Raw genomic sequence first — 21,508 nt, 5'->3', positions numbered from 1 at the left:
CCCAAGGAGTCAATCACAAAAGTCCAGGCAGAAGATGAAAATGTAGGTCAGATCTACAAGTGCTCCTGTCTAAATCGTTCAACATCAGCATCCACAGAGTGCATAATTAAATCAGTCTGTTTTTAGGAGTGGAGAGAAGAAATCTTATCATCTATCTGAAATTTCAGTTGGACAAATGCACAGAACATTTTGCCCTGACACCCCAGACATTGACCAGTTCCCCACACAGCTTCCTTGGCGAGGATCACTTGAGTCTGGGTCACAGTGAATGGAGTTCCAGCAGGCACTGCTAACGAAGTCACAGAACAAGCCAACAGCCCGTTCATTTCTTCTGGGAGGTTTGACAAGGTTGTCCCCACCTGCTTGTGGTTCCCAAGCTTTCTCCTTGGGGTGGCAACAGTCTTATCCCCATCTGACCAGCCCTGCCCCAATGACTCATTCAAACAAGCCTTCTCACCTACCCCCATGAAGAACAAAGAAGACCCTGCCAGTTTGAACAGGATCTTCAGGCCACCTCTGACCTCTTCATCCTCCTGATCCTCACAAACTTTCTGGACTTGGGAATGGGGGTGGGGGGGGTTTGCACAAATGTCTAGGGTGGTTTTGGGTTGGGGTCATGTGAAGTCATTTTGGGGGGCAGAAGCAGGGAAACATGGTAGCTAGAATGGCTTTTTCCTTTTCTTCTCCTCTAGAGGTGAGCAACTGTGGACCCCTGGATATTTCTAGCACCTTTCTTCAGCCCCCATTAAAGTGTTTGGGGAGCTATGTGAACAGAAACTCTGCTAGTGGCTCAACAGCCCCTTGGTTGTGATTGGCTTTAAAGTGATAGAGCCTCTTCTTTCCCAAACGACCCATGATGAATTTCGTGTTTCCTTTCAGTCTATACCTGTAATGGTGGTCCTTTCCCACCCCTGGCGGTGGGGTGAGGAATGCCACATAGGTTGGTCAGACTCATGCGGGCCCCATCGAGTAGAATGGCTGACATGTAGACGTAACTGCCGGGTCTCATTATCTTCTCCTGGCTGGTCATTGCTCAACCAGGAGGACTCTTCAGGCCTCTGATCTTCTCCTGCTTTGTGTAACTGTCAGAGGAGGCCATTGGTATGGTGAACGTGGTTCAGCTCAATGCAGATTGTCCTATTGTCCTGCCCTTACACAGTTGTAACTATCCAACAAAACAGGTGCACAGAGAGGCAACAAAGCACAGGAGAGTTACTAGCTAGAGCTCTGGAGTTAAGACCTGGTTCAAATCCTAGCTACGTCTGGTAAGGCCATGCTACCTTGAGATAGTTAATTTTCCTGGCTTTCTGTTTTATTATCCATCATATGGAAGTGATATCTCACAGAAGAATTACACGAAAGAAATGAGATTGTCCATGTAAATATCTGAAGATAGTGCATTTAATAAATCCTATTAACATTATTGCATCTGTATATATTTTAATTTTGTACAATATTGTCTCACTAAATCACACGAAAAATACACAAAGGGTGCCTTCTACACATTTAAGCATACATACATATATATATTTATACACATACAAATATATATGTATATATATATATATGTACACACACACACGCACACACACATACACATATATATATATTAACGGTGTCATTGCTATTGATCTCATACACATTTTGCAACTCTTCTATCTCCTTGGACACTGAGACTACATCCTATGTCCCACAACATATTGCACTGTGGTGGGCAAACAGTAAGCCCTCAGTAAATGTTCCTTGTCTGACTGAAGCAATACAGCATAGCCGAAAGAGCGTAGATGTTAGGAGACTAGGCTGGGATCACATTTGTTTAAGGCAGGAAAAGAGTCAGTCTGCAGTCATAATTTACTCGTTCAACAAATGTTTGTTGAATCCATTCTATGTGCTAGATACTGAGTTTGGATAATTTTGTGGAAAAAAAAAAAAAAGTCCTGTACAAGTTCTCACAGAGCCAAGTCCCGAGGACATCTCCACTCCTAGAAGCACAAGGGTTGTGGCCAACATATACATTGTGTGTGTGTGTGTGTAGACACACACACACACACACACACATACACACATATATATATATATAGTCCTGGACAAATGGTCAGTGGCTTTGGGGGAAGGCCTGTCCTGCCCGGATGTAAGTAACCATGCCTGAGGGTCGGGTTGGGAGCAAACCCGAGGGCATGGACCGCTTCTGGGAGAAATGTCAGGATCTGCTGCCTCTCATTATCATTATTTATTCCTAAGTAGCCCACAGTTCAGTCATCATCCTAGACATGCTCTTTCCCTCAGACATCATCTTTCTCTCCCCTGTCACCTACACAGTCTGCTGTGTCCCAACCCTGGGCCCACTTCACCCTGTCCTTCTGTTGTCCCAGCTGCCTGCTGGCCACAGAGCGGGGGAGTGGTATGCGTGCTCACCAAAGGGCACTGCGAGTAGGCCTTGATGGCATGTGAACCCTGGCAGAGACGCGCTAGAGAGGAAAGCCAAGCGAGTCGAGGGAGGGAGGGTGGCCACGGCTAAGGTGACTGGTGTGGGGAACTCCAGTGCACAAATTCAGTCTCGGCCTTGACTCAGACAGTGCTTCCTGTGTTTATCTTGGCCCTGGATGTGCTTCGGTTGCCTCAAGATAGTCTGGTCCATCAGGAAGGTGTAGAAGGGTTCATACTGTGGCATTCATACCTGCTGCTTCTGGGATGGCACACCTGCCAGACTCTGCCCATCAGAAGCCCTGGCCCGAGTCCAAGCCACGGTACCATTCCCAGCCCGTGAGACTCCTCCCCAGGGGTTCCAACGGGGTTTAGGCACCCCCCCCCAGTCACTGACTTGTAAGAGAAGAGGATGTCTCCACATCTGGGCAGCGCTCTCCGTTCCAGATGTGCCGCTCACCTTCCTTTCTCACTGGGAGTACACAAATGTTTGGGGAGCAACAGGAGGGAGGCATGGGGAGAAAGGGACAGAACCCAGGGAGCGCTCTCCACCAGTCAGGCCGGGCCGCGGCTCTGGGGCGGCCTCCTCCTCACAGGCTCTCTCTGGCCCTCTGGGAGCACCTGCTGAGCTTCATCTCTGTCAGCTGGATGTACCGAACCACATTGGTGTCTGTGGAGAGAGAAAACACCCCTCAGAGACCAGCCAGTGAGGGCCATGGTGGTGTCTTCACTGAGCGGGACGAGAGCTGGGTCTGCAGCTCAGGGACAGGCCACGCTTACTCAAATAAGGTCCCTTTCAGCTTTCCACGGTGTTGCCTGAGCGAGACACACCTCTCCCTACAGCCTCTCCTTCTCAAGTACGGCGTTTGACAGCCTCATGTGTTTGGGATTAAGCCTCATATGTGTCCCCAGCTGGTGAAACCCTTGAGAGGTGGAGCCTTGAAGCCATCTCGCTGGGTTGGGGGGGGGGTTCAAGGATTTTATGTCCAGCCCTGCTTGCCAGGGCCACTGAGCTCACTCTCCCTTCCTTCCTGCAGATGTGTAGAGATGTCATGTCAGCTGTCTGTGCTTACCATGCTTTCTAGAAACTTCCTTTGGAAACTGTAAGCCAGAAATAGACCCTTTCCTTCCACAAGCTGCTTCGAGTCTGGTATTCAGACCCAGCAAAGTACTATAGCAAGTATGCACAGGTCACTATGATCTAGGAGCCAAATAGGAGAGAGGTGGGTTCCTCCACCCCCTCCCCCAATTTCTATTTATTTTATTTTACTTTATTTTATTTATTTTTGCTTTTCAAGGCAGGGTCTCGGTCTCTAGGCCAGGCTGACCAGGAATTCACTATGTAGTCTCAGGGTGATTTGACCTCATATCGACCTACCTACCTCTGCCTCCCATGTGCTGAGATTAAAGGCACGCGCCACCACGCCTGGCTCCCCCCCCCATTTCTCTGTAGTAGCGACCTCAGTGTTTTCCATGTCAGCACAGTTAGCTGAGACCCCACTTGGAGACTACCCTTAGGCAAGCCATGGACTTTTCTATCTGTAGATCTCATCTTCAAGAAAACACCAGCCTTCACTTTTGAGTTTCTACTTTGTGATGGTTTTTATTAATCTAAAGAAACCATTAAGAGCTGGGCACAGCAGCACATGGCTAGAACCCCAGCACTTTGATGGTAGATGCAAGAGAATGAAGAGTTCAAGGTAACCCTTGGCTACACAGGAAGTTCAAGGCCAGCCTAACCTACAAAAGATCTTGTCTCAGGCTGGAGAGATGGCTCAGCAGTTTAAATTGCCTGCAGTGCTTAATGACCAGGTTTGATTCCCTAGGACTCGTGTAGAGCCAGGTACACAAAGTGGTGCATGCATCTGGAGTTTTTATGCAGTGGCTAGAGACCCTGGTGCACACATTCTCTTTCTCTCTCTCCTTGCAAATAAATAAATGAGATATTAATAAAAAGAGACCTTGTCTCAACAAGAAAACAAAAACAAACTGTTTCTGAGGTGGAATAACTCACTATGTTGCCTAAAATAGCCTCAAACTCCTGGGATCACGTGATTTTCTTGCCTCAGCCTCCAGAATAGCTGGGACTACATGTGCCTGTGCTATTTTTTTTAATTAATTTTTTAAATTTATTTTTTAAGGCAGGTTCTCCTCTAGCCCAGGCACTTACTCAAGTTGACCTCAGATTAATGGCAAACCTCCGACCTCAGCCCCGAGTGGGGGATTAAAGGTGCATGCCACCATTCCCATCTCGTAGTAGGTTTCTTAACCCTCACTGGTCCCATCCATCCCCCACCACAATCCTGCAAGGTGTGTGTACTTACCCTCCCTGTAATAACAAGAAGACTGGAGCCTGCAGGAATTAAGCACAATGCCCAAGGAATCACACAGTTATTTGTATGTGTGCCTCAAAAGCCTGCCTCTCCTAGAGACCATAATGCCTTTCTCAAAAAAAATTGCTGTAAAGACCAAAATAGATAGATCTAAAAGTACTTAATATAGTGATCAATAGAGATGAGTTGACTCTCTCTCTATAATTTTTTAACTTGGAGCTTAAAATGACTTTGCTCTATCGTCATTTTTGTGTTTATAAATAGGATCAGACAACGTTTCACAACTGGGACATCCCCCTGCGCCTCACCCACACACACAACTTCAACCCTTAAATTAGCAAGCAGGGCATGCCATGCAACAATTGCTTAGCTCTGCACATACCAGAGTACATGAGTCCCATTGCTACCTGCACATCTACTTCCAGAAGCTGAAATGAATATTGCATCATGCTCAAAACAGTCAGGCATAAGGTACTGGTATATATAGAAGGTGCTCAAGAAAATTCTGTTGAGTGAGCCTAGTCCTTATGGTATAACTGGCAGAACATAACTTATATATAAAAACTCCCAATAATACATAAAATAAAAAATAGAAAGAAAAAAAGTATATGTTTGGACATTTTACAAACTGATACCAAAGTTCTTAAAGACATATTGGAAGAAAAACTGCATTTTTTTTTTTTTTTTTTTTTTTTTTTTTTAGCAGGGGGCAGATTTTGGAGATAGTCTCATGTAGCTCATATTGACCTTGAATTTACTAGGGAACTGAGGATGGCCTTGAGGTAGCCTCAGGCTGGCCTTGAACTCACAGTGATTCTCCTACCTCTGCCTCCTGTGTGCTGGGGTTAAAGGTGTGCACCACCCGCCCAGCCTAAGGCCTTGAACTCTTGATCCTTCTGCCTCCACCTCCCAAGTGCTGGGATTACAGGTGTGCATTGCTATGCCTGACAAAGGATTGTATTTGTGTGCATGTGTGTTTGTGTATGTGATTTGCATATGCACGTACATGCGTGTGGAGGTCAGAAAATCACCTTGGGTGGTGTTCCTTGGGTGCTGTCCACCTTTAAGAGACCAAGTCTCTCACTGGCCTAGAACTTGCCAACGAGGCTAGTGAGCCCCAGGGTCTGCCATCTCTGGCTCCCCACACTGGGATTACAAACATACCTCCACACCCAGCTTTTTTATATGGATTCTGGGGATCAAATTCAGGTCCTCATTCTTACAAAGCAATGATTTTACTAACTGTGCTATCTCCCCAGCCCAGGATTGTATTTTTAAACTTAAAAAATGCATTTACATGGCTGGAGAGATGGCTTAGCGGTTAAGGCATTTGCCTGCAAAGCCAAAGGATCCCAGTTCAATTCTCCAGGACCCACATAAGCCAGATGCGCAAGGGGGCACATGCATCTGTAGTTTGTCTACAGTGGCTGGAGGCCCTGGTGCGCCCATTCTTTCTTTTTTTTTTTTTTTTCTCTCTCTCTCCCTTCCCCTCCCTCCGCCCTCCTCTTTCTCTCAAATAAATAAAAAAAATATTTTAAATGTATTTATTTATTTTCACACATTGTGTGTGTTTGTGGGTATGTGTACAATTGTGCCAGGGTCTCCTGTCCCTGCAAATGAACTCCAGATGCATGAACTACCTTTTTTTGGGGGGGGCATGGGTTTTGAGGTAGGGTCTTATTCTAGTCCAGGCTGAGCTGGAATTCACTATGGAGTCTCAGGGTGGCCTTAAACTCATGGTGATCCTCCTACCTCTGCCTCCCTAGTACTGAGAATAAAGGCGTGCGCCACCACGCCTGGCGCACGCACTACTTTTTACATCCAGCTTCATGTGGGGAATAGTACTTGAGCCAGCAGGCTTTATAAGCAAGTGCCTTGAGCCATCTCCCTAGGATTAATTTTTTTTTTCTTCAAAGCAGGCTATCACTTTATCCCAGGCTAACCTGGAACTCACTGTGTAGTCCCAGGCTGGCCTTGAACTCACAGTGATCCTCCTACCTTTGCTCTTGTGTGTTGGTATTAAAGGTGTGTGCCACCATACCTGGCTCAGGACTGTGGTTTTTTGTTTGTTTTGGTTTTTTGAAGTAGGGTCTCACTCTAGCCCAGGTTGACCTGGAATTCACTATGTAGTCTTAGTGTGGCCTTGAACTCATGGCGATCCTCCTAGCTCTGCCTCCCAAGTGCTGGGATTAAAGACGTGCATCCCCATGCCTTGCAGGATTGAATATTTAGAAATACTACTTATTTATTTAATAGAGAGTGATAAAGAGGCAGAGAAAGAGAGAGAATGGGCACACCAGGGTCTCTAGCTACTGCAAATGAACTCCAGATGCATGCGCTACCATGTGTGTCTGGCTTTACATGGGTTTACATTCATTCACTGCTGTGTGCTCACCTCCTAGGATAGTCCCTGACCCATTACACTACTTCAGTAAATACCTGCAGAGTGACTAAACGAATGACACGGGAGCTGATGCACATGATCTAGAAGAACGATGTAGTCTACACACGCTGTAAGGAATAGGATCTATTTGGAAAAGTCAGCGCGTGACTCCTGGAAGATGCTGGGCTCACTTCAAAATGATCTCTGTTCTTTCCCTCTTGCTGACTAGACACAAACTCCTTGTGGGTTGGGACCATGCTTCTCATCTACTTCCCTAATGACCAGTGCTAATTGTGGTGCATAGTGAAAATCAGCATTTGGGGGTAGACAAGGAGAAAGGAAGGAAGGAAGAAAAGGAGGGAGGGAGGGAGGGAGGGAGGGAGGGAAGGAGGGAGGGAGGGAGGTAAGGAGGGAAGGAAGGAATCCCTAGTACCCAAGGAAGGAAGGAAAGAAAAGACCAAAACCCAGTTCTGTAATGTATTTGAAGAGAAGAGTTGCCCATGGTCCCTGGCTCTCCGCATTGTGGGTCCTACCTAACCTGAGCCCTCACTTGCTGTCTCTGCCCCAACCTGGTCTTGCCAGCTCAGATACCATCTGCCACAGTGGGAGGCCTGGGAGTGGCCAGAGGGGTTTGAAGCAAGCTGGGCTGCTGCCTCACCTGTCGGCTGTCGGCTCCTGGCTTCTTTCAGGTAGTAGAGTGCTTTGTCATAGTCCCCAAGATGGTAGAAGGCCACCCCCGAGCGGTAAAGGGCCTTGAAGTTCTCCCCTTCCTTCTTCAGAACCTTGAGACAGTACTCCTTGACCCGCTCATAGTTTACCAGCTCAGCCTGGAGCAAGCAGGCTGTGGAAGAAGGAGGAATCAGAGAAAATGCCATCAGTGCAAAAGCGGCAGGACCCGAGCTCCTCTCTCTCGTTCTTTTTCATAGAGGAGGCTGAGCAGTGTTGGCGCTTTCTACTGGAGTTCATACCATGGAATCTTCCATCTACCCATCCCAGGCTACAGGACCAGTTTTTTTTTTTTTTAATAATTATTTATTTCCGGGCTGGAGAGATGGCTTAGCAGTTAAGCGCTTGCCTGTGAAGCCTAAGGACCCCGGTTCGAGGCTCGGTTCCCCAGGTCCCACGTTAGCCAGATGCACAAGGGGGCGCACGCGTCTGGAGTTCGTTTGCAGAGGCTGGAAGCCCTGGCGCGCCCATTCTCTCTCTCTCCCTCTATCTGTCTTTCTCTCTATGTCTGTTGCTCTCAAATAAATAAATAAAAAATATTAAAAAAAATTATTTATTTCCAAGCAGAGGAAGAGAAAGAGAGAGGGTATGGGGGAAGAAAAAGAAAAAGAGAGAATGGGCACTCCAGGGCCTCTTGCCACTGCAAATGAACTCCAGACATATGCGCCACTTTGTGCACTAGGTACTGGGGAACTGAACCTGAACTGGCAGGGTTTATAAGCAAGAGCTTTTAAATGCTGAGCCCTATCTCTCTTCAGCCCAAGGACCAGTTTTATCACTAACCAACCATATAACCATGAACAAGTCTCTCAGCCTTGAATCATGGACCAAATTGCCTCCCCCCAAAAAGGTATGTTGCCATCTTACTTCCAGTACATGAGAACTTGACCTTGTTTGAGATCTCTAAAAAGGTAATCATATTAAAAGAAGGTCATTAGAGTGAGCCCTAATCCAATGTGATTGGTGCTCCTGTGAAAAGGAATTATGGAAAAAAGAAAGACACTATGAAGAAACACAGACAAAAGACAGCCACCTATGACTGTAGCTAAAGAATGCCTGCCAATGCCAAAGACAAATAAGCTGAGGGGGCTGGAGAGACAGCTTAGTGGTTGCCTGCAAAGCCCAAGGACTCAGGTTCAAATCCCTAGTACCCAAGTAAGCCAGATGCACAAAGTGACACATACTTCTGGAGTTCATTTGCAGTGGCTAGAAGCCCTGGCACTCCCATTCTCTCTCTTCTCTGTATCTCTCTCTCTCTCTCTCTCTCTGCTTGCAAATAAATAAATATTAAATTTCTTTTAAGATATGAGCATAGTGAAAATCAAAAAAAAACAACCAGAATCTGACAGGGCCAGTAAGTACAATCCAGAAGCATGGAACAGAGCACTCACACAGCCTTCCATAGGAACCAGCCCACCATCACCCTGACCTTGGATTTGTAACTTTCAGAACCATAAGACAATACAATACATTTCTGTTACTTTAAGCCACCTTGGTTGTGGGACCTGTTACAGCAATCTCAGAGGCAACAACAACAGTTAATATTTATTGACTGTTTACTTTGGACCAGATGCCTGTCTCATCATTTTCCATGTATTACCTCAGTAACTCCCAGAATACTATGCATTTCCTATGTATTACCTCAGAATCACCAGAATACTATGATGTATGTATTATTATTATTCCCATTTTACAGGTAAGGAAGCTGAGGCTCCAAGAACTTAGGAACTTTCCCATGGGTACACAGTGTATAATAAGAGGCAAGGATAAGATTTAAACCAAAGCTGTCCGACTCCAGAGCCCAAGTTCTTCATTCAGTCGCTGGGGGAGGGGGAGACATAATGATCATGAAGGCATATCTGTACTTAACACAGGACTGGGCATACAGTGAGTACCCAAACAATGCTAGCTAATATGACTATACTTCTTTTAAAAGTATTTTACTTATTTATTCATTTGAGAAAAAGGATGGGGAATGAGAATGGGTACACCAGGGCCTCTGTCCACCACAAATGAACTCCAAACACATGTGCCACCTTGTGCATCTGGCTTACATGGGTGCTGGGGAATCGAGCCTGGGTCCTTTGGCTTTGCAGGCAAGGGCCTTAACGGCTAAGCCATCTCTCCAGCCCATGACTATAATTCTTTTCAGACTGTACCAGTGGCGTGTGCCTCTGACCTCCTTCAACTTGTAGATTTACTTTTCTCCTTCATCATCTTTGCAGTTTCTGAGAGCAGGGGCCGTGTGAAGGACTGGTGATGAGCTCACTCAAGGTTCACCTCTGAATATGTGAGACCTGGGTGTCCCAGGCAGGAGGACGCCAAGGCTCTGGGTGCCTATGAGGGAGAGGCTCCTCATTCTATAACCAACTCTATCTGAGTAAAGCATCCTTGCTTGAAGGATTTTCTTATCAGCGCTGAGCCACAGGGCTGGGTATGATAAGATGAAGAGGCTCCTTCCTGGAGAGTGAAGCACCATCTTGGAGAGCGGTTGAACCTTTGGGTCCAACGCACTTCACCGTGACTCACCCCGGTCCAGCTGAGGCATTTCCACTTCATTCAACCACTCAAACAGTCAGTAGGTTCTGACCAATAGCAAAGATGGGTACCATACACTTCAGAGGGATAGCAAAAAAGCAGAGGAGAGGAGACACCTGCTTATTTCTTCAAATCAAATAAAAATAGAGGCATGAGGCCAAACTGTGGCTTCCCGCCAAGCCCTGGCTGGGCTGGGGCCGCAGGGCTGTGGGTTCTGCCCCGTGCTCAGATCAGAAGGAGAGTTCTCAGAACAGAGGTGAATCGCTGACTTCAATATTAAGGGGGTCTAACTTCATTTGTTTCTGTCCCTCTAATAATATTCCAGGTATCAAAATCCCAAGCTTCATCTGAAGAGACGGGATCTTTCATTGTATGTTCTGGATCAACCCCACCCTTCGGCAGCAGAAAAGGAGGTGAACCAGGCAGGAGCTGAAGGTGTGAGAATGAGGAAGTGAAAGACAATCACTTAGATCTACTAACTGACCTGGCAGGTTTCACTGGCCCGCAGTAGGCTGCTCAGCCCCACAGTGGAAGCTCACCCACGGGCACACCAGGGCTCCTTCCCTATGAGCTGAGGTCACAAGCTCCCCTACTGGCTCAGGGATGCAGCCTAAGGCCCCCTTGTTCTCTTTTGAGCCTCATGCTGTGAGAGCTCTGCAGACAGGGAGGGGTCTGTGGTTCCTGGATATGACTGACAGTTACCTGAGTGGGACCTGGCTGCCACATCTGCTCTCAGAGCCAAAGGATTTCCTGAGGCCGCCTCCCCGTGCCTGGTTTGACCTCTTCCTGATCAGCCTCAGCACCCTCTTCCTGCCCAGGCCTCCACTTTCCAACGCACGCTTCTGTTTGCTGACCTTGGCAGTCTGGGAAACAGACTTTTGTTTTGTCTAAAAAGTTTTTGGATTTCAAAATGAGAGAAAGGAAGCAAAGAAGGCTGGGCGCAAGAAAGCCTTGCCCTCTCCCCGCACCCAAAGGAAGCTAGCGATACATTCTGGGACTCATCTGGCTCCCTGTGGGGAATCCTATGGGAACTGGGGCACCTGGCTGAGGACCAGGGTTCTGAGTTGGTAGGAAGCAGAGACAGACTGGCTACAGGGTGTGGTGCCCCTGCTGACAACAGAGGCAAGGCCCAGGGGGACTGAGAAATGGGCAGCGGCCCAAAGAAAGTCAACCCGAGAGGTGGAATTGAGATAAGATGCTGGGGTACCAGGTCGGGGTTAGAAAGAGGAGTGTGGAGGAGGTGGAAGTCTACAGGTGGGATGAGCCCTACCTGTACGTGACACAGACATCCACCACCTCCTTTGAGGGGAGAGCTGTAAACATATATGTCAAACCCATGTACTAGGTAAGATGGGATATCTGTAGGTACCTCTAAGAGTTAAGGAATTTAAGAACAAGTTGATAAGCTGCTTTCTGACCATTTCTTCCTTGTTTCCATGGTGCTTGGAGGTGGCAGAGAATTCTAAAGTGGCACTGTCCCCAGAGCACATCTTTCCCCAAGGTCTTGCCCTTGCCCGGTCAGAGCCGGGGCTCAGTGCTTCCCATATGCCAGGCATGCCTCTTAATCTCCACAACTCTACGAAACAGGCTCCGTTTTTGTGTTTCTTTCATAAATGATGAAATTGAATTCCAGGGAAATTAAGCAACCTGCTGAAAGTCACTCAACTAGAAGGGGCATGGGGGTAGAATCAGCCCCTTTCTGCCAGGTTCTGAAGGCCTGCATGGTGGGGGGCTTCAAAAGCCTACATCTCCCCTGGAAAGAAAGACATGTTCTTTTTGCAAGCTACTGTCCCTCAGGTGTCCCAAGAACAACACAAGAACCAAGAACAACAGACAAAAAACTGTGCTGGGTGGAGCATGGACAGCGGGTTGGGGATGGGCCAGCGCTCTACTCCTGTCCCTTAGGCTGCGGCTGCAGGAAGGCAGGTATGCCACTGTTTCAAATACTCACTTGAAGGGCAACGGGGAAACATGCTAACGGGTAGAAGGGCCCTCCACCTGACGTGCCACGGGAGGCTTTCCTGGAAGCTGAGCCGGGAGGACTGGGAGTTTGTCAGCCTCGCACTGTGAACATCTGGGGCTGGATTTGGTTGCGGTTGTCACGGCAGGACATTCTGTGTGTTGTTCGGCATCAAGGTCTCTCCTTCCAGAGGCCAGTTGGGACAGCCACAAGAGGATCTCCAGACACTCTTTAAGTATTCCCCAGAGAGTTAAAGTCACGTCAGCTCGAGAACAGAGTGACTGGTCTCGGGAAAACCAAGAAAAGTTTTCTCGACAGAGCAGGGGAGGAAAGTGCAGCTATCTGAGGGACTCTGAGAAGCTCTGCCGGGCTGCTATGGAGAGCCCGACAGGAAGCTTGAGAGAAAATCAAGCTAGAAAAGTTAAAAAAAAAAAAAAAGCAAGACATATAGATCTTTCTGGTCCATGATGATGATCTGGAATTTTAAGACAAGAGTGGATTTGGAGGATGAAATGGTGATCATTAGGTGACTAGAGTGGAGGCAGACAAGCAGAAAACATGGGTAGAAAACATATGGGGCATCTAGAGGGGTCGAACTGAACAGTATTGGGGGATTCCCTGATGGAATGTCCTTCTGCAAGTTAAAACCCTTCAATCATATCTCCCTTGTCATTCTGGATTTACTGGTGACGGAAATGTATCCTCTCACATTGTTGCAATTGGGTCTCTATTTGAATTAAAAAATTTATGATAGGGCTGGAGAGATGGCCCAGTGGTTAAGGAGCTTGCCTACAAAACCTAATGACCCAAGTTTGATTCTCTAGTATGCATGTAAAGCCAGATGCACAAAGTGGTACATTCACCTGGAGCTCGTTTGCAGAAGTTGGAGGTCCTGGTGTGCCCATTCTCTCTCCAGACTCTCTCTCCTTGCAAATAAGTACATAAACAAAGAAAAATTTTTTAAAGTTTATGATACAGTTGCCTCCCTGCTGTATGTACTACGTAGCACACACATCAGTACGTTAGAGTTCTGGACTGGAAGTCAGCACACCGGATTCTGCTCGCCACCCACCAACATGGCAAAAATCACGTTCCCTTTGTAGGCCTTATCCGTGAAACAAGGGACCTACACCTCCCAAATAATCTCTGTTATCCCTTTTGATGTAGCAGCCTGTGAAAACAAACGTTTGACACTTAATGGAAGCTCACAACTGTTTCCCTGGTTCCACCTCTAAAGGGATTAATTCTGCATTCCCCGTTAAGTGAGGTAAGTGCTGTTGGAGTTCGACGGGGTTACTGTAAGACCATGACTCCTCTCCATATGGATATTTGTGGTGTGTGTATCTAGAGATTGTGTGAGACTTGATGTGGACTTCTAGGGAAGGGCTGTGGGACAGGAGCTTCCCTGAAAGGAAGCTATAAAACTAGGAAGGAAGATCTTTTAATTTTTTATTTACTTACTTGTTTTCTTACAGTGCCTGGAATTGAACCTAGGCCCATATATATACTAGGCAGGCACACTACCAAACTGAGCTACATCCTCAACTCAAACCAGATGCACAAGGTGGCACACGTGTCTAGAGCTCGTTTGCAGTGGCTAGAGGCTCTGGTATGCCCATTCTCTCTCCCTTCCTCCCTCCCTCTCTCTTTCATTTGCCTCTTTCTCTCTCATAAATAAATAAACAAGATATTTTTAAAAATTAAGACAAGCTCCATTTATGCTTGAGAAGGGCAGGAAGGTGATGGTGGCCAGTGCAGCTTACAAGAATTTGGAGGAAAAGAATTGGGGCCACAAACCTGCAACCACTCCTCCTGTGAGGAAGCCCTTCCTCTACTGCCTACTTGAGTATCTGGGCCATGATTATGTGAAAGAGCTGGCAGGCTATGCCAGGTATTTATGGCCATAAAAAGTTAGAGAATCAGTGAGTTAAAGAGCTCCAAGCATACCCATGAACACAGCCTGAAAACCCCAAGTCTGATTTCCCCAAAGCAACCACATCAGGACCTCAGGCCACAGCTTGTGAGGTGCTGCTCAGCCTGGCACCTGTTTTGGTTTTGTTTTCCTGGTGTATGCAAGGTATAGTGACTACCTGGGCAAGGTGCCATCCATTGGCATGAGATGAAGGGAAGCCAGTCTAGAGGAAGAATAAATCCACGTAGTCACCAGCTTTTCTCTAATGGTTCACTCACTAGTTTGCCTGATGAATAGAAGGGAAGCAGGAAACTGGGTGGAGAGGAAAGACTCTCCTGAGGTCCACAGCAATAAGGAACCTACTTTACCACATTGTTTGTTCCCTGTTTGAGCTGTCTTGTATCCTTTCTCCCACAGGCACAGGTAGGAGTCGTCACCCTCAGTACCTGAGAATGGGCCCTTACTTAAGAGCCTTTACAGACGGAAACAAGTTAAGAGATCATTGGTGTACTCTTCAATCCAAGTGTCTTTAGAAAAGGGAGAGACAAACATGAACAGAGGTAAAGTCCCAGCAAGAGATACAGGGATGGCTGTCAGGTATTTGGAGAAGGGCACAAACATATTGTCCCTCACAGACCTCAGAAAGAACTATTCTTGGGCTGAGGATATGGCTCAGCAGTTAGAGACACTGGCTTGCAAAGTTTGCCTCCAGGGTTCAATTTCCTAATACCCACATGAAGCCAGATACATAAAGTGGCTCATGCATCTCAAGTTTGTTTGCAGCAGCAAGAGGCCCTGGCACACCTATACTCACTCACACATACACTCTCCCTGCTTAAAAATAAAAATACATTAAAAAAAACTATCAGGCTGAAGAGATGGCTTAGTGGTTAAGGTGCTTGCCAGCAAAGCCAAAGGACCCAGGTTCAATTCCCCAGTACCCATGTAAAGCCAGATGCACAAAGTGGTGCATGCATCTGGAGATTGTTTTCAGTGTCTAGAGGCCCTGGTGTTCAAATATATTCTCTCAAATATATAGTTCATGTGTATGTGTGAGTGTGTGTGTGTGTGTGTGTATAAATGAACTATCCTTGCCAACATCTCATTCTTGGACTTCTAGCCTCCAGAAGGGTGAGGTAATACATTTCTATTACTTTGAGCCCCTCATGGTATGGTAATTTATTACAGGAAACTGATAAACCTTGTTGGTCACTCTTTTGCAAGGTGGCCCAGGGTGTGACCATTATATCTCAGGGGGGATAATTCCCCAAAACTTACCAAGTGATTTACTTTGCTTTTCTTTCAAATTTACTCCAAGAAACAATGGTGTAATAATAACGTGAATAAAGTGAGAGAATCTAGAGAGGTGACATTGAGAATATTTAAAGGTCAAGACAGGTCATAACCAAAGCAAACAGGCACATGGTTTTGAGGCATCTCTGGGGTGGCCTGTTGAATATCAGTCCTGGGACTGGAGATCCAGTACTGATCTGGAACCCATGCTCTGCCACTTACTAGCACAGATACTTGGGGGAGTTTATTGCTCTGAGTCGCATTCTTCCTGTGTTTAATAAAGATACCTGCTCTGTAGGGATATTCTTGTGATGATGAAATGCAATAACATTTAAGGATGTTATATGTCTTACATATATACATATATAGTAAGTACATAAAGCTGGGACAAAAACTGATTCTTGGGGCTTGGAAGATGGCTCAGTGCATAAACTGCTTACTGTGCAAACATGAGGACCTAAGTTCAGAAACCAAGCACTGATGGACATAAAATGTTGGGTATGGCGGTGGTTCATGTGATCCTAGCACTAGGGGACTGGGGGTGCAGACAGAGGCTCCCTGGGATTCACTAGCTTGCTCACCTAGCCAAATCAGTGAGCTCCAGGTTTAGTGAGAGATCCTGTCTCCAAAAACAAGGTTGAGAGCAATTGAGGAAGACACCTTGAGACAGTTTAAGGGTGACAGTACCCCCAAAGTGAACAAATGTGGGAATTGTCCTTGGGCCTCTATGGGAAGATCTCGGTCGTTACACTTTACCACAGGTCATTAACGTCAGAAGGACCTGGTTCTTCCTTATCTCTGCCCCCTTACGGAGTCCTTCCACTCCCTTCTGAGAAGACCCTTTCTAAAGAATTAAGATTTCTGGAAAGATTGCCCTTTTCCAGGAATCTTGACCCCAGACACCTGCAGCCAAGAGTAACTGGCTAAACCACCTACCCATCTATAGGGTTCACATAAAAATTTCCAGCCTGGGATGCAGGGATGGCTTAGCAGTTAAGGCGTTTGCTTGCAAAGCCAAAGGACCCAGGTTCGATCCCCAGGACCCACGTTGAGCCAGATGCACAAGGGGGCGCATGCGTCTGGAGTTCATCTGCAGTGGCTGGAGGCCCTGGCGCGCCCCTTCTCTCTCTCCCTCTCTCTTCCTCTTTCTCTGTCAAATAAATAAATAAATAAAATATTTTTTAAAATTCCCAACGTGAGTGTTGAGGCGTACTTCTCGAAACCCCTCTTGCCTCTCTGGGCAAGAGCTCCGTCTTGTTTCTTGTCTCTGTTGTTCTGGGATTAAGCCCCTTCTCTCCTCCCTAAAGCTCTAAGCTATAATAAAATCTTTCTGAACCATATCCTCTGGCTTGTGGATTTCATTCTTTGAATTCATAAGGCAAGAATTCAGAGACACCTCAAAATTGTCAGTGCATTGGTATATCGTATTGTTGCCTTGGCAAAGAATCCCAAAGTCCTGCATCAATCTGACATTGACCTCTAGCCTCTGCATGCATGAATACCACACACACATGTACACTCCCTGCCTACCAAAAAAAAAAAAAAATCCTGATTCTCATACATAATGATCCTTTAGGAAGCTGATTATCCAATGTAGGCTACTTTGCGATGTGTGCATGAATTGGAGAAAACTTCCAACTTGAGTCCCATACATAATGTATGACACACACACACACAGTTTCAGCTTAATTTAAAGTACATTTCTGAGAAGAGGTCAGAATGCCCAATTTCACCTTTGCACAAAAGTGCTGATTTTCTCTTTTGCATATATGAATGCTTACATTCACAGTTCTGAAAATAACTCTCTTTTCATTTCTCTTTTCTGTTTCATGGTCTAGAATGAGCATCAAGTCCCCGTGGTTCCAGATGCTTCCCAATCTACACTTGATGCTGGGTTTTACTTGCCATCCTCCCCCCAGCTCCCAGGTGTGTTTTCCACACTGGAGTTGTAAGTGCAAAAGAAGCTGAGGCCAGAGAAAGGCACTGGGGGCAGGGCATGGAGGGGTATCCAGGGCCCCTTTTCTTTCTTAACAGATTAGCCCCTAACTCAGCTTCCACCCTTCACATGCCCAAACCTCAAACACTGGTGCTGTGTCCTCGGCCACTTCCCTAGCCACAGTGGACCCCAGAGACATCTGGTGGACAGCTTTCTGGATGTGGAGAGGAAAAGACCAAAAGTCATTGGACTCCTCTGGAATCCTGATGATTCAGGGGAGCTAGGAGCTTTAAAAAGCAAGATGGGGCAGGGGAAATTAACCTGAATATGCTGGTTCATGACTCTACAGGACAGAAGAGAGCCTAGGAGTGGAGAGGGGGCTATTTTTAGCAAGGGAGTGGCCAGGACAATTTAGGTGCCTCTAAGCCAGTGACTACATACAACGTGCCCAGTACAGCAATTCACTCTGTGCCCTGGGTTGAAACACTTCACCTCTTAGCGTCTCAGTGTTGAAAACAGCAAATGGGGACTGCCTGCCTTTTCTTGAGGGCTTATTAGCAATATTAAAAAAAAAAAAAAACTGTCTAAGTGCTAAGTGAAATCTAGAACAATCTAGGAGTGTTTCTCTTTGGAGATTTATTTAACAAGGAGATCACAAGATTCCATGTCTATAGATTCATATTCTCAAGGGCTCTGTGGGAGCTTGGTAATCCACTTTAAAAAAAAAAAAGATTTAAAAAATTTTAAATTTATTTATTTGAGAGAGAAAGAGGGAGAAAGAATGGGTGCACCAGGAACACTAATCCCTACAAACAAACAAACTCCAGACTCATATGCCACCTGGTACATCTGCCTTATGTGGGTCCTGGGGAATCGAGCCAAAGCCCTTTAGCTTTGCAGGCAAATGCCTTAACTGCTAAGCCATCTCTCCAGCCCCCATGTTTCTTTTGTATCAAAACTTATTTATTTGAGGGGGGGGCAATAGAGAAAGAATGGGCATGTCAGGGCTTCCAGCCACTGCAAATGAACTCCAGACGCATTTGCCACCTTGTACATTTGGCTTATGTGGGTCCTAGGGAATTGAACTAGGATCATTAGGCTTCTCAGGTAATCTAGAGATGATTTAAAGATGATATGGGAGGATGTGTGTAGGTTATATGCAAATACCACGCCATGAGTCAAGGGGCTAGTGCCTTATGAATTCCGGTATCTGATAGGGCTCCTGGAACCAATGGAGATGGAGGGTGACTGGGCGACTGTCCAGCAGCAGGTCACAGAGCTGGGACAAGCTGAGGAGTCTTCCAAAGGAAACGGGAATGTGACGAAGGTCAGCTTGGCTCTGTGGTGCCCACCATGTGCCAACTGTTCAAAAGTAGGGCACCTACCTGGCCAGTGTGGCAGCTCTTGTAGAAGTTGTGCCAACCAAGGCCCCCAGCACTCACTTTTGGTCTTGATGTGATAGAGGGATAAAAACATGACAGGCCTGTTGTTAGAAGGAGTCTTTGTCAATGGCCATTCTTCTTTTTGGAAGTGGGACTTTACAAGGGCCAGACTGGCCATTTTGGTATGTGATAGGGTTCAATACCTAGGAATACGCAGAAGAAACCTACTGCCTGGAACTATCTTTTCAATCTCAGCTCTGCCCAAGAACACGTTTTGGTTTTGCCCTGAGCCAGGGATGACAGAAATCTCAGACACAGGTTCACTGTGTTCTTTTTGTTAAAAACTACCTTTGGGGCTTTGATTACCCACCATTCTTCTCTGACCCCAGTGGCTTCTCAATTGCCTCTCCCAGCAGCCTCCCGTTGTGTCAGCGGATGTTTGGGGATAAGTGGGTTAACAGACACGCCTGTCTCAGAAAGAGCCACACATAGCTCTCTGGAAGCATGGCATCATATCAAAGTGTTGGAAAAAACCCAAATGGTCACCATGAGATGGGCCAAACCCACATTAGTAATGGCACGTTGACTATAGAGAATAAAAATACTTGAATGACAGTGAAAATGTTTTCAATGGAAGACACTGGTTAAAAAAAAAAAATGAAGCGGGCAAAAGTTTGTGTATTACCACAGGAATCCTGTGAAGTTTCTCCTTAGGCAGGATGTTATCTTTTTGTCAAAGGATCCTCCTTATGAGCTGCTTAGGTCAATAGTCTGCAAATTAGGTGAACTAAAAGAAAGCCAAACTTCTTTGCATATAAAATGGCAGGATTTTCTTTTCCTTTTTCTTTTTCTTTCTTTCTTTCTTTCTTTCTTTCTTTCTTTTTTTTTTTTTTTTTTTTGAGGAGGGGTTGCTTAATTTGCAGAAGAGCCTCAGGAGAACCTGCCAGGACAGGTAAGGGCCTGATAGAAATGTCCTGGTAGTCTAATGGCGAATGAGCTTTAGGAACCCAGAGATATGAAAGTGGCAGCTAGAGGAAGTGGAGCTGCCCTGGGTGACATCCAGGCAGTGAGCAGCACCCTCTGGGTTTAAGGGGAGAAAAGAAACCTACTTCTTCCTAAATAAACTGGAGAAAAGTAAAACTTGAAATGGGCTGGCTAGTATTTATTTTACATATAAATGTTTGTGCGCACACATACACACAGAAGGAAACAAACAAGAGTAGCTAGTCTCATCTTGGAGTAGTAAATGGCAACTTATTTATTGTTATAAATTTTTTTAATTTGTTTACTTTTATTTATTTATTTGAGAGTGACAGACAGACAGAGAGAGAAAGAGGCAGAGAGAGAGAGATAATGGGCATGCCAGGGCCTCTAGCCACTGCAAACAAACTCCAGATGCATGCACCACCTTGCACATCTGGCTTATGTGTGTCCTGGGGAATCCAGCCTCGAACCAGGGTCCTTAGGCTTCACACTCAAGCCCTTAACCACTAAGCCTTCTCTCCAGCCCATACTGTTATCATTTTTAATATTTTCAACAACTTCCAGAGTGACAATGTATTTAAATTAGAAACTATTTTTAAAAGTCCCACCTTAACCCTGGTTTCCATTTCATTAAAAAGAAAAAGGGGGACTGGAGAGATGGCTTAGGGGTTAAGACGCCTCCCTGCACAGCCTAAGGACTCATGTTTGACTCTCCAGATCCCACGTAAGCTCACGGTTGCACATGTGCACAAGGAGGTACATGCATCTGGAGTTTGATTATAGTAGCTGGAGGCCCTGGCATGCCAATATTCTCTCTCTCTCTCTCACTCTTATTCTCACTCTTTCTCATAAAATAAACAGCCAGTCTATTGTGCTTGCTCCTTCTCCCCACACTAAAAAAGGGAAACGGAAGGCTTTCCACACCAAAAAGTACTTTCTGCTTATAGCACAACCTTGGGACCACTTGGGACTATGACAGGACTCTGGGGACATTCTGCTGAGGGAACACTTGTGAGGGACTCAAGGGACAAATCCACTACTCTACTGCTCCAAGGATATGCAGTCAAGCCAGGGCTTTCTCCATTCTCCACCTGAAAGGAAGCTCCCGATCTCTTTTAGGTGGGCAGCACCAGCCTGTGGCTTCTCCTGTGCCCCTGCCTTCCTAGCTCCCCTCCCAACATTCCACTTGTTTCCTAATTGCCACAGAGAACCACAGAGGCCTGACTAGCCACAGCGTCTCTTCTCTTCCCACTGTTCCTCTCTGCTGTCTCTCAGAGCTGGTCTGAGGTGGGAACAGCTATTTGTCTAAAGTCCTTTCTCTGCTGGTTCAGCTCACAGGAAGGGGCTGGGGTACCTCAGGCAGACAACAGGAAGTGGGGAGACGAGGCGCAGGTAAGCATGCCTTCTCCACTCCCAGTGTCAAGCCAGAGTCCAGGACTGCCTGGTACCCAGAAGTTTCTCAGTGTTTCTTGGACAGATCCCAATCCTGAAACACTGAAATGGGGAGAGGGGGAAATACATCCTCCTGACCCTCAGGGCCAGAACAGGGGTCACTGCTGGAGTCCAGCTGAACTTCAAGAAGTCTGGCCAAGTGTGGTGGTGTGCGCCTTTAATCCCAGTACTCGGGAGGCAGAGGT

The 21,508-nt window shown here is 46.4% G+C and overlaps 1 protein-coding gene across 1 annotated transcript in view; it reads right to left on the bottom strand.

Moving 5' to 3' along the window:
- Positions 1 to 1,379: 1,379 nt before the first annotated feature.
- Positions 1,380 to 21,508, bottom strand: part of Ttc9 (tetratricopeptide repeat domain 9) — a 33,915-nt gene continuing 13,786 nt past the window's right edge. The window contains exons 2-3 of the mRNA XM_004649310.2: positions 7,799 to 7,981; positions 1,380 to 3,094 (exon numbers count right to left, since the gene is read on the bottom strand). Of these exons, the coding sequence (XP_004649367.2) occupies positions 3,015 to 3,094; positions 7,799 to 7,981 (263 nt within the window). The 3' untranslated portion in view covers positions 1,380 to 3,014. The remainder of the gene's footprint in view (positions 3,095 to 7,798; positions 7,982 to 21,508) is intronic.

This window comes from Jaculus jaculus, chromosome 7 (genome assembly GCF_020740685.1).
Source record: "Jaculus jaculus isolate mJacJac1 chromosome 7, mJacJac1.mat.Y.cur, whole genome shotgun sequence".
Lineage (NCBI taxonomy): Eukaryota > Metazoa > Chordata > Mammalia > Rodentia > Dipodidae > Jaculus > Jaculus jaculus.
Note: the sequence above shows the minus strand (reverse complement) of the source record. Positions and strands in the feature narration are given on the sequence as shown.